Source organism: Sinocyclocheilus rhinocerous, unplaced genomic scaffold (assembly GCF_001515625.1).
Source record: "Sinocyclocheilus rhinocerous isolate Xijiao unplaced genomic scaffold, SAMN03320098_v1.1 scaffold2219, whole genome shotgun sequence".
Lineage (NCBI taxonomy): Eukaryota > Metazoa > Chordata > Actinopteri > Cypriniformes > Cyprinidae > Sinocyclocheilus > Sinocyclocheilus rhinocerous.
In genome coordinates, this window is record NW_015644357.1 from 89,023 (window position 1) to 101,957 (window position 12,935).

Consider the following 12,935-nt stretch of genomic DNA (forward strand, 5'->3'; position numbering starts at 1 on the left):
CTCACTTCTTTCTGGGACTTTTCCAAACTCCCTGAAAACTGCAGTTGTTAAACCCCTTCGGAAAAAAAGAGCAATCTTGATAACATCATATTGAGCAACTATAGACCAATATCAAATCTTCCTTTTAATCAGGTAGCCTTTAATCAGCTGAACAAATACTTAAACTCAAATGGATACCTGGATTGAACTGATTGCACTATATTTTATGTATACTCATTTTCTATTCTTAACTGTTTTAAATTCATTTAAACCTCATTAAACCTCACCTCTTAAATCAATTTTTTAATCAAAGTTTTTAAATTCCTTGTTTTCTTTTTTATTATTATTTCTTAAGCACTTTGAATTACCATTGTGTATGAAATGTGCTATATAAATAAACCTGCCTTGCCTTGCCTAAATTCTAACATTTTAAAGACATTACATTGTTTAGCAAACAGATGGCATTGACTAGATTGTATGCTTAAATGATCTCTCAGAAGTTATATTTCTCAGTTATTCTACAATTGTATTGCACTGCATGTTAAACTCATTACTGCTAGGAATTTGTATCTCACTTGGCCATCCTACTACCATCCTGGCACATCCCTAATTGTAACATGTTTGATTCAGCACCACAATAGGCAATTTGAAATTTGAATTGCTATTGAAATCACTGATCACTTGAAGTTATATTACTTAGGCTACCTTTATTTTGATAGGACAGTATAGACAAAAAGCAATGGGAGGGACTCAAACTTGGGTCACCCGAGGTGCAGATGTGAACACTGAAAGATAGTTCTGTTGTGTTTAGGTAATTAAGACTGAATGTGAAGTGATTATATGTAAGGACATATGTACACCCTTAATGAAAGCACATTGCATGTTTTGCATAAACCTCTAAAAATATATCACTTGTCAAAATAGTACCAACATGTTTTAAAAAAAACTGAAAGCTGTGTTAATTTGTATTCTGCACTAAATATATGTGCATATATAATCAAATAAAGACACTTCCAAATAAATTGCTTTGTACATATATTTTATGGGTGATTTTTGCATACTATGCAAACACGTTAATACTAGCTGACTTCACATTTTGAATTATGTACGTTTTAACAAGTAACATTCAATGATATAGGAGTACACATAGCTACTAACTCGCAAGATACCATGCAAAAAAATCGAATACTGTTGACAAATCTGCAACAGAAGCTGTAGGGTATTGTGATCATCATGACGACATGTAGATGTCTGGGATGGTGATCATTTAATTGCTCATATAAAGAGGCACTTGAAATACTTCCCCCAAAAAAGAATGGCATAGGTTTTTTTAAAAAGTTGTTCTAAAAACAGAACAGTACACACACAACATCATGTAAACCTTACGTGAAGCACAATATACTTCCTTGCTATTCTGCTGTACTTCTCATAAAAGAAAAAAAAGAAAAAAAACAGTGCATCAATGATAAAAACAAATGCTACATTTTGCATATTTGTTTTCTTATATGTGTGTAAAAAATGAAGATCCTTGTCATTTGATGAGGTAGAGTACTAATTTATTTCTATGAATAAATTTTTAAAAGATTACAGACTGCTTTAAGAGGAAGTCGCTGAATGAACTGTCTAGCATGTGTCTTTGCGATGAATGCAAGAAAAAAAAAACTCTCATATATATCTTAAAGAAGCTGAAACTGAATTTCAAAGCAAATTCTGCAGTTTAACGGCACATGGGTTTGGTTTAGTGGCTTAATTTAACAACTATTCAAAAGGCTTTAAAGCACCTGTATGTAGTTTTGTGTATTTCTGCAGCTTTGTGAGTGGAATTCACTGAATATCACTAAATATATACAGTGGGTAGCTGTATATGTGTGCGCTTGTTGTTGCCTTAAAGCAATCAGCCTTTTAAGAATTTTGTACCTGCTCACCACAATTGCATAACCTACTCCAAAACAGATGTTTAAGGGGAATGTGTGAAAGAAACAAAAGACGATCCCTTTGTTAGAAATCAGTGTAGCATTAGAATGATTCCAAGACTTCAAGGTAAAAAAAAAATGACAGTTACTTTTAAGCATCCTATTTATTGTGGAGCAATTACTTTGGTTAATTGCGTCAGTTGCCTCTTTAATATCAAAAAAGGTCAAATTCTGATGGCTAATTCAGCACATAATCATATATTATATCTCACATGCACAAACCAAAAATTATTGTACAAAATGATTGGTGAAAATGTCCTTGCAATTGATATGCTAATACTAAAAGTACGATTCAAACTTAAGATACATACAAAAGTAGCTTGTCAACATACTCAATTTTCCCCCAGGCATGCAAGACGGAGCCTCATGCACACTCATAAGAAACTTGGTCGGACACTACCCAAATAATATTTTAAGGGCAATATCCTTTTACAAGCATGATTAAAAATCTTGTTACATAACTTCAAAGATATCAAAGCATACCTTATGTCTCCTAGTAACTCTATAATAACAGAGTCACATCACTTTTTTGTAATATATAAAAACAGGAAAATAAATAAATAAAAGCGGAACAGAATAATGGTATGACACGGTTAGCTTATAGATTGTGTGCACTGAAGAAGGATCAATGCATTTTGAATCTGAGAAGTTTAAAGTTTATGACCAAACAGTCTTTTTATAGTGCATTTCTGAAAACGTTCACAGTAATTGTTTGTGTATATATACTGTATATTCAGTGCACAACAAAAAATAAGAAGCACACTATTTATATAGTGCATTCCTAACATTTTTTTAATGGAACAACATGGAACAATAAAACATTAAAAAAATTGTTTTTTTTTTCATTTAGTCATGAATTTAAAATGTATTAGTTGATTTTGCAAGAGTGAATTCTCATTCAATTACTGGAATTAACTGCTTTGAATTATTCAAATGCACTATGAAATCCGAATATTTGACTTTTTTTCACATGCACTTAAATCTCATGATTCCATGTTGTAACAATAAAATAGGTTCCTTTAATAGGTACTGCATTTAGTAAAAAAATATACATACACATTTGTGTATATAATATGTATCTGTGTGTATGTACAGTATATACATCCGATTAAGCCTTGCTGTTCAGTTAGAATAGCTACATGTGCAGATAGTGTATGCACATTTATACAAAAAAGGTCCATTGTCTGTTTACTGTCCTGATGAAGCTTTGTGATCAGGAAATCTTCTTTTTGTCACTCTGAAAAAGTCTGAAAGAGAGAGAATTTTTTTTTTTAGAATTGTAATATAAAAATATCACATAGTTGCCTATAACTAATATTTTTTAACAAAGTCCTAATCACATTAGTCTGGCCATAACGGCGTGATCCTGAGAATTAAATATGACAACTATATCTACTGTCTTACCTGTGATGCTTGCTTGTCTGCGTTTGACCCCTAGCAATGCAGCCATTCTCTTCTCTGGCTTGGTTCCCCTCAGAGTTCCTCTGGTCCGCAGCTCCAGATATTTCTCTGTGGCCATAGCTGGACAAGCTTCCATCGTTTGCTTTGCCATACCGGGCCTGAACACACAACTATGGTAGAACACTGGCACATCCTGGCACCGCAGCTCCTCCCACTCAATGCAACCGGGGGCTGGTTGGTCCATCTGAAAGTCAAAGTTCCAGCGCTGTTTGGCGATCTCCACGTTCATGCAGAATAGCCTCTGGAAGTCCTGCTGTAACTGCTGGTGGTCCACTGGGCCAAACAGGTTCCGCCGAACCACTGCTGCCTGAGGTTTAATGTCCTCCTCCTGCCCTTCCAGCAGCCCAAAATAACACGCAACTGGTGTCATGGACATGTTCCTGGGACAAAGAATAGAAATGCCCCAAAAGTATTGGTATTAGAGCACATTAGAGTACATTTTAATACTACAGTAGATAACAAAATCATGTCTTTTAATCAACTGGTATTTTGGTGATTTTTAGTAGATGTATGAAGCCAGTTCTCCTTAAGTTAACACAGTTGTCCAGGAAGATCAAGCACAAGTGCAGTGTATACATAAATAACATAATAACATAAACATAGTAACACATAATGCATAGACATTCAGACACTGTAAGTGTGACATAACTGTCCAGTTACTTTTTGGGGTCACTGTGTCAGGATAAATAAAAATTCTTAGAAATATACTCTCTGTATTGATGCAAAAATGCCAAGTGCGTGATTTGTGAATGTAAAAAAGATGCACCATTCTGAATTGAAAAGAGGATACTTTTTAAAATTTGAATTTAAGGTATTGAGTTGTTATTGCTAATTGAACCTAAACTTTAATTAAACCTTTAAATTAACATTTGGATTCATTTTTTTTACTTTTCTAGCAACAAACATCGTGATTTCATGAATTTATAAACACTTCTAAAAAATAAATAAATAAACAAATCAAGACAAAAGTTGCCTGACTTTGCTAGATGGGTTTGATATGGTGGAGACAGATAAAATTAAATAAACTTTAAAATAAACTTCTTTTTTTTTTAAACTGCTGCCTAAAAATAAAAATATTTATTTTTGTCCAAAAAATAAGATTTTGCCAAACTACTTAATTTCTCTTTTAAAGAATACTTTTACTAAGGCTTTTTTCCATCCATGTATGTAACGTTTCTTACTCCTCGAATACAAAGAGTGTAAACTTTTTAATTTATTTATTTCCCCAAGACAAAAATTGCATAACTTTATTTGATGTCTTTGATTCGGTAAAATAAAATTAACTGCTTAAAAAACAAAACAAACTGCTATTTTTGTTCAAGAAATACTAAGATTATGCCACATTACCTACTCTTTTTAAAGAATCCTTTTATTGAAGTCTCCCGTCATGATCAATATTTTTTTTGTTCGGTTTACCCCAAAAATATCTTTTCAGAAATTTAATTAAAAGCTGTATGTATAAATTGTACTTTTAATGCATATTTAACAAATAAAAATATGTGTCCCTGGACCACAGAACTAGTCATAAGTAGCACGGGTATATTTGTAGCAATAGCCAACAATACATTGTATGGGTCAAAATTTTAAATTTTTCTTTTATTGCAAAATAGGATATTAAGTAAAGATCATGTTCCATGAAGATATTTTTTGTAAATTTCCTACTGTAAATATATCAAAACTTAATTTTTGATTAGCAATATGCATTGCTAAGGACTTAATTTGGACAACTTTAAATATTTAGATTTTTTTGCACCCTCAGATTCCAGATTTTTGATGTATGGTTTCCTAACAAACCATACATAAATGGAAAGCTTATTTATTCAGCTTTCAGATGATGTACAAATCTCAATTTAACAAAATTTTTTTTATTTTTTTTTATTTTATTTAATTAATGTTGCATTTTGTACAATCACACCATATCGTTACCACTGAAAAGAGAAATCTGTGAGTGACGGCGGTTTCCCACTGCAAGCGTGAGCGGCACGTGAGCGTAACTACATCGTCACTGCAGCTGCAGATTCGCCAGAGTATTCACACTGGAAGCGTTTGTACAACGTCACAGCAGCGGCTCCAAAGCTACATATTTCTTTACAAAGACAACTATAAATTTGTTTTTAGAGGTTGGTCAGTTATTAACTTGAATGTTTTGAAGTCTTGAAAGTTTGTTAACACGGGGATTCGCATGTAAATGTTAAACAACAAAAACAGCTCCTATCATGTCGTTTCAGTCATGCTCAAATATAGAAAGTGCTGTTTATACTGTTTTTTTTTGTTTTTTTTAAATAATACATACTTTTACCCATAGGAGCTTACCCAGATATGCACTATTAACCAAGTTATAGCTCAGTGCGTGTCCATAATCTCCATGTCCATTTCTTATAGAAGCTGTCAATATACTTTATGTAAATTACTTGTGATTAAGCTCAGTTTTTGTAACTGATGAGAAATGTGAATTATTCGTTGGATTCTAACTAATCGTTAGGCTAAGTAAGAATGCCAAAATGTACAGGTGCATCTCAATAAATTAGAATGTCGTGGAAAAGTTCATTTATTTCAGTAATTCAACTCAAATTGTGAAACTCGTGTATTACTGGTCAATCTTCAGCACCAGAGCAAAAGAAATCATACTGTACCTGAGTTTACCTTCTGTATTGAATGTAAAGCAATGAAAAGACTGTATAGTACTGTGTCCAACCAGTGCAGCCTGATTCTGAAGCAAATTATTCTTATGAACGGTTCTTTTTAGTGAATCAAACACATTCAGTCCAAACAGTGCGGCCTGATTCACAAACAAATCTTATGAATAATTATTTTTAAGTGAATCAAAAATATACAGCGCAACCAGTGTCGTCTGATTCACACGTTTGACTCTCATGAACAGTTCTTTTTAGTGAATCAAAAGCATACAGTACAACCAGTGTAGCTTAAGTCAATAACAAATGACTCCTATTCTATGAATAGTTATTTTTAAGAAATCAAACACACTGCGCAACCAGTGTAACCTAATTCACACACATTTGACTCTTGTGAATGGTTCGTTTTAGTGAATCAAAAACATACAGTGCAACCAGTTGAGCATGATTCACAAACAAATTACTCTAAAAAACAGTTCTGTTTCGCTGGGGTATATTTGTAGCAATAGCCAACAATACATTGTATGGGTCAAAATTTTAAATTTTTCTTTTATTGCAAAATAGGATATTAAGTAAAGATCATGTTCCATGAAGATATTTTTTGTAAATTTCCTACTGTAAATATATCAAAACTTAATTTTTGATTAGCAATATGCATTGCTAAGGACTTAATTTGGACAACTTTAAATATTTAGATTTTTTTGCACCCTCAGATTCCAGATTTTTGATGTATGGTTTCCTAACAAACCATACATAAATGGAAAGCTTATTTATTCAGCTTTCAGATGATGTACAAATCTCAATTTAACAAAAAAAAATATATTTTTTTTAATTTTATTTAATTAATGTTGCATTTTGTACAATCACACCATATCGTTACCACTGAAAAGAGAAATCTGTGAGTGACGGCGGTTTCCCACTGCAAGCGTGAGCGGCACGTGAGCGTAACTACATCGTCACTGCAGCTGCAGATTCGCCAGAGTATTCACACTGGAAGCGTTTGTACAACGTCACAGCAGCGGCTCCAAAGCTACATATTTCTTTACAAAGACAACTATAAATTTGTTTTTAGAGGTTGGTCAGTTATAAACTTGAATGTTTTGAAGTCTTGAAAGTTTGTTAACACGGGGATTCGCATGTAAATGTTAAACAACAAAAACAGCTCCTATCATGTCGTTTCAGTCATGCTCAAATATAGAAAGTGCTGTTTATACTGTTTTTTTTTGTTTTTTTTAAATAATACATACTTTTACCCATAGGAGCTTACCCAGATATGCACTATTAACCAAGTTATAGCTCAGTGCGTGTCCATAATCTCCATGTCCATTTCTTATAGAAGCTGTCAATATACTTTATGTAAATTACTTGTGATTAAGCTCAGTTTTTGTAACTGATGAGAAATGTGAATTATTCGTTGGATTCTAACTAATCGTTAGGCTAAGTAAGAATGCCAAAATGTACAGGTGCATCTCAATAAATTAGAATGTCGTGGAAAAGTTCATTTATTTCAGTAATTCAACTCAAATTGTGAAACTCGTGTATTAAATAAATTCAATGCACACAGACTGAAGTAGTTTAAGTCTTTGGTTCTTTTAATTGTGATGATTTTGGCTCACATTTAACAAAAACCAATAAAATAAAACCAATAAAAAAAACATTTTTAGTGAAATGTCGACATTCTAATTTATTGAGATGCACCTGTAGGTAGAGCTGAATAAAAAAAAAGTAGGCTATGCGTTTCTAGCCAGTCAATTACTGCTGTCAATATGATTTATATGATTGTTTTGTGTCTGTGTTCGTCTTGTGTCCTTTTTTGTAATTTGTGCCTTGTTGTCCGTTTTTGTAACTGAAGACCTGGAGCAATATAATTATTCATTCTATTTTAGCTAATTGTTAAGTGAGAATATTATGTTTAAGTCATTATTTGTTCATAGAGATTCATTTAAAAATTGAAAAAGTGTGTTTCTAACCAAGGTGAACACGCTGAGCGTTCATAATATTTTTATTAGGCCGAATGTTGAAGATGTCAGTATGTTTCATGTGCATTTATTGTGTCTATAGCCACGTTTCTGTAACTGTGGAACTGAAAATAGATAAAAGGAGTAAGTTTGTCAAGTCAATGGTAGTGAGTAAGTGTGCAATATTTACAGAATACAATATTTACAGAAGCTTTCAATAATTAATGAATAATGAATTTCTTATGTATATACTCCATTGTAACTTAAGATCCTGAGCAAGATGAATTGTTCGTTGTGAGTTTGATAAAATGTTTTAAGTTATAATTTGCTTATGGCAATTCAAAATTAAAAACATAAAAAAAATTAAAAACTCCAATTCGTGTTAAAACACACTAGACATGCTTATTCTGTGCATTTTTAGCACGTTTTGTGTGAAATCATGTTTATTTTGTGGTGTGTTTCTAACCAAGGTGAACACGCTAATCGTTCATAATATTTTTATTAGGCCGGATGTTGAAGATGTCAGTATGTTTCATGTGCATTTATTGTGTCTATAGCTACACTCTGCTCCAGTCCAGAGACATGATAGCACGGAGCGGATCACATGCGCGAATCGGCGCAGACCACAAAATGTATCAGAGCTATTTGAATTCTACACAGAATGCTTAATTTGCTTATGGCAATTAAAAGTTAAAATGGGTAAATCTTCTATACATATTTTTGATTCTTCATTTTCTCTCCTGACATACTCCAATTCGTGTTAAAACACACTAGACATGCTTATTCTGTGCATTTTTAGAACGCTTTGTGTGAAATCATGTTTATTTTGTCCATCAAAAGTGTGCTGTCACTTTAATTGAGCGTCAGCAGCGCAGCGCCGAAACCCCCGCCGCTTCACTGCTGCTCACGCGCTGCTCCTGCTGCCGGTGTGAACGCACCATAGACTGTATAAAAACATGGACGTAGTGTCTGTGACGTCACCAACCAATTCATCAGTTAGTTAAAAATTAAAATTTCGAGCTCATTTTCAAAGGGTCCGTTTTGTTTCTTTAAAAACACTTTAGTGTTTTGTAAGAGGGATCACACAAAATGCATGTTATTTTTTTAGTACTGTCCTGAGTAAGATATTTTGCATCAAAGATGTTTACATATAGTCCACATTCCACAAGACAAAATATAGCTGAATTATGTCAGAAGCTTCAGAAGAAACCCATGTTTTCCATGTTACCTGGAGAGTTTTTCTGAAGAATAATGGACAGTTTAACTGCTCAGGACAAATAAGGGACTCATCATATGACCCCTTTAAATTTACCATATTTTCCGGAAAGTTGCACCAGGTCAGGGGGGAAAAAACAAAACAAAAAACGTAAGTTGCATCGGTATGTAAGTCGCATTTTACTATTTCTTTCAAAAGTAATTTAAATACTGAATAGGTCTAAATAAAACAAATGTTAGGGAAAAAACATTATAAACCCTAACATGAATTTTACTTCGCCTCACTCCAAATCATTAAAATTTTGTGGCATTCATAACAGAACAAAAATAAATGAATATATGTATATCAAAAATTTAATTATAGTGCCGATCATTACAAACAACATTTATTTTAAATGTAGGCGCCGATCCCGTGGGTGCTTGTGAAAAACACAAGACAGTCTTCGTTCATTGTAACCAATAAGAAATGGATTGCCGCTTTTACAACTTTATTCTCATATTTATGGTTCATTTGAGGCAGTTTTTAATTGCAAATGTCGAGAGTGCATTATTGTAATACGAGAGGGCGCCAGCACGAATCTCTCGGCTTACAGCGGACTTGCTCTCCATTATATACAGTATCCCATCGAGTATAGCCTACTCTAGAAAAAACTAACACCCAGTATAATAAATCTGACTAATGAGAATGTTTAAATATGTTATGTGTATGATAACTTAGCCTGGTTATCATTTACTTGTGTAAACGGTGAAAATGTGTTTTATAAAAAAAATTAAATGCTCGTTTTTTGCACCCACCGGCAGAAACATAAATTGGCGCCTATGGCTATGTCCATAACAAACTAAAAGCATCCTTCACATATGCAAAAAAGTGTTTGGAAAAACACCACGGCATGCTCACGCTGACCGGCAAAACCTACATATTGTACAACAGACAAGTTAAATTGAGTCACCAAATACCTTTTGTAGGTTTAGTTGTCTCATTTAGTTTGCTGATGATGAGGCTGTGATGTGACATCACTGATGTCAACAAGTTGCAATGCTAGAACTGATTTGTTTTGTGCGTGCGGGAGGCGCCAGCGCAAACACTTTGGATTCCTTATATCAGCGGAAAAATGAGATATCCGTCAGATAAGAGCAAGACATCATTCAAAACGGTCTATTTTTATTTGTGTAACTTCAAAATGACAGTTGAAACGTTGTGCTTTTGTAAAATAAAGAAAACAAACAAAATGCGCTTGCCATCTTGGTCTATGTGAACCACTTCCTAAAATTAAGAAAAACTCTGCGATACTCTCTACTTGTCAAACAGACATGAGAAATATATTTAGCTATATAAACCTTGAAGTGCCCGCTTTTAAGTGTTTACGCTTTGCTTATTTGACATTAATGCATTAAATAAGTCACGTTGGAATAAAAATTATAGCACGTTTCAGAAGATAAAAAACGCGAGTTGCAGTCCGGAAAATACGGTATAGCAAATTATTTTGTGGACACCCTGGCTTTGCGTCAGGGACCCCCAAGGGTCCGCGGACCCCAGTTTGAAAACCCCTGTGTTAACAGATTCAACTTTAATTCAATAGTGTGCATCCTGATTTACATATGATAGTAAAAGACGGCTGTAAATATTGTTCTTTGAACAAGTAACAAGACACACCCCTTGAAGTTTACATATCAAACTCTGTGCATTCTAAATTAATTTATTTAAACTTCTGAATGTCAAACTTGGTCAAAACAAGTGCAGTGTCTTCCTCTAGGGGGCGGTAAACTTTGTAATCTTTGTAATGCTTTGCAAGCTTTTTCTCAATTGTTCCATTTCAATAACTTTTGTTGTGCTATAGTTCGGTGAATAAAACCAACATCTAAATGTTCTTTTATGAACCAGTAATAAGACAAGCCCCTTAGATCTGAGATTTATTTTTTATACATTTCACAAGACACATTTCAGTATTATATGGAATAATTGTGCTTTTTGCTCTTGGTTTTGCACTTTGCAGACGGTCCCTATCCTGCACTTTTACATTATAAGGTCTATCATTTACAATACCTTAAGGCAGATTAAAACAAATAAAACACATTGTGTGTTCTCTTCTACATTTGAAAATAATTATAACACAGTATGTTTCTTGTCATTGTGCTAAATCGTTAAAGAAGATTTCCGAGGCTGAATCTCTGACAAATGTCAAACGTTTATATCGGTTAGAAAACATGAGGAATGACTGACACCTCCTGTTCTGTTACTCACTGCCAATTACCTTTATAAAACAGAAGACAAGCATCTCAATTCAAATCATCTCTCTAATATTGACAAGACAGTCAGACACAGTCTAACAGTGAGATAGGCTAGATAGCTAGATAGATAGCTTCTTGATAGCTAGATAGATAGATAGAACCATAGTACTTTTGCAGTGAAGAGTATAGTCATGCAGAAATTGTCTAATGTTATGTCAAAAACAACCGACAAATATTAAACTCACCATTCGAGTGAAAGCAGAGCTCTAGATGAGGGAGATTAAATCCACTAACGTTACTAATGCACTTTCCAATCAATAACAGAAGCGAAACGACCTGAGCTGCAAACACAACACGAGCGGCGAAGTAATAATAAACTCATCTGCAGTAACGTTGTTTGTTTTGATGGCCCATAGTCACGTGACCCGCAAAGCACTACTCCACTCAATATTTAAATTGTAACATGTCAAATTACAATGATTTTTTTCATCTCACTACTGCTAAAAACGCAATACGCGTAAAATTAGCGTACCTTTTTGCGTCTTAACGCCGCAGCTAGGTTTCTGTAGAAAGCATAGACATATGGTGGAAAGTAGGTAAAATCCCCCAGAACCCCCGCGCGTGACACATTAGTTTTGCTCTTGTCACGATCAGCTCGGGCGCGCGCCCAAGAACTCCAGTCACGTTGAAGTGCAACGTGACAGGGAGGAGCCACACGCTGCATTTGATTTTCTCCAGCGCACGATGTTGAAGGAATGATGGGAGAAATAAAGAATTTTAACGCTTTTGTTTAGGAAACATGCATACAGAGAAAACAAGAACAGGCGTGGTGCAATTTAAGTTGTAAACCTGTAATGTTTATTTTATTAGATCACAAATCTGACAGCTTTTCTATTCCTAGTCGCTTATTGTTTTCTAGTATGGAAGCCCGTTTCCGCCACTGAATAAAAAAATTAAAAAGGTAATTGCGATTATTTATCTCAATTCTGACTTTTTTCTTGACTTTTGCGTCATGTAAACTCGCAATTCTGATTTTTTCCCCTCAGAATTGTGAGATAAAAAGTCAGAACTTTAAGTTTGTATCAGCCAATTCTGTTGAAAAAACGGAATTGATGAATTGATGTTGAAAAAACTTTTCCAACAGTGGTTGATTTTTCCTACACTTATGTAGAGTGAATTCAGTTAAAGTGAGATTTTTTTTCTTTTCTTTATCACCTTTGTTAACGTTAAGTTCCAACTATAATTTCATTTAAAGGGGTCCTATTATGCTCTTTTACAAAGTCTTGATTTTGTTTTGGGGGTGTACTAGAACATGCTCTCATGCTTGGTGGTTCGAAAAACGCATTATTTTTCACATAATTTACATTATTAAAATACCTTTCTCCCCATCCTGGCATAAACGGCTCGATTAGTTCCGGCTTTGATGAACTTCTTCATCGTCTCGTCTGATGCACTCAACCAAGCGTTCTAACCACAACCTCGCCCCT

General features: G+C 34.0%; 1 protein-coding gene across 2 annotated transcripts; it reads right to left on the bottom strand.

Moving 5' to 3' along the window:
• Window positions 1–2,794: 2,794 nt before the first annotated feature.
• Window positions 2,795–12,076, bottom strand: LOC107758204 (cyclin-dependent kinase inhibitor 1-like). Of its 2 annotated transcripts, none has more exons than XM_016575886.1 (3): window positions 11,694–12,076; window positions 3,357–3,793; window positions 2,795–3,199 (listed from the first exon to the last, which is right to left on the bottom strand). In XM_016575886.1, exons 2-3 carry the CDS (start codon window positions 3,787–3,789, stop codon window positions 3,141–3,143), a joined length of 492 nt encoding a protein of 163 aa, XP_016431372.1. In that variant the 5' UTR covers window positions 3,790–3,793; window positions 11,694–12,076; the 3' UTR covers window positions 2,795–3,140. The 2 variants fall into 2 exon arrangements, with proteins under 2 accessions (XP_016431372.1, XP_016431373.1); XM_016575887.1 differs by having other exon boundaries at window positions 11,981–12,072.
• Between the last annotated feature and the right edge of the window lie 859 nt (window positions 12,077–12,935).

Excerpts from the sequence above, each read along its gene's own strand:
- LOC107758204 (XM_016575886.1), bottom strand. The coding sequence starts at position 3,789 with ATGTCCATGACACCAGTTGCGTGTTATTTTGGGCTGCTGGAAGGGCAG. Across the intron at positions 3,200-3,356 it reads CAGACAAGCAAGCATCACAG|ACTTTTTCAGAGTGACAAAA; the intron begins GTAAGACAGTAG and ends TCTCTCTTTCAG.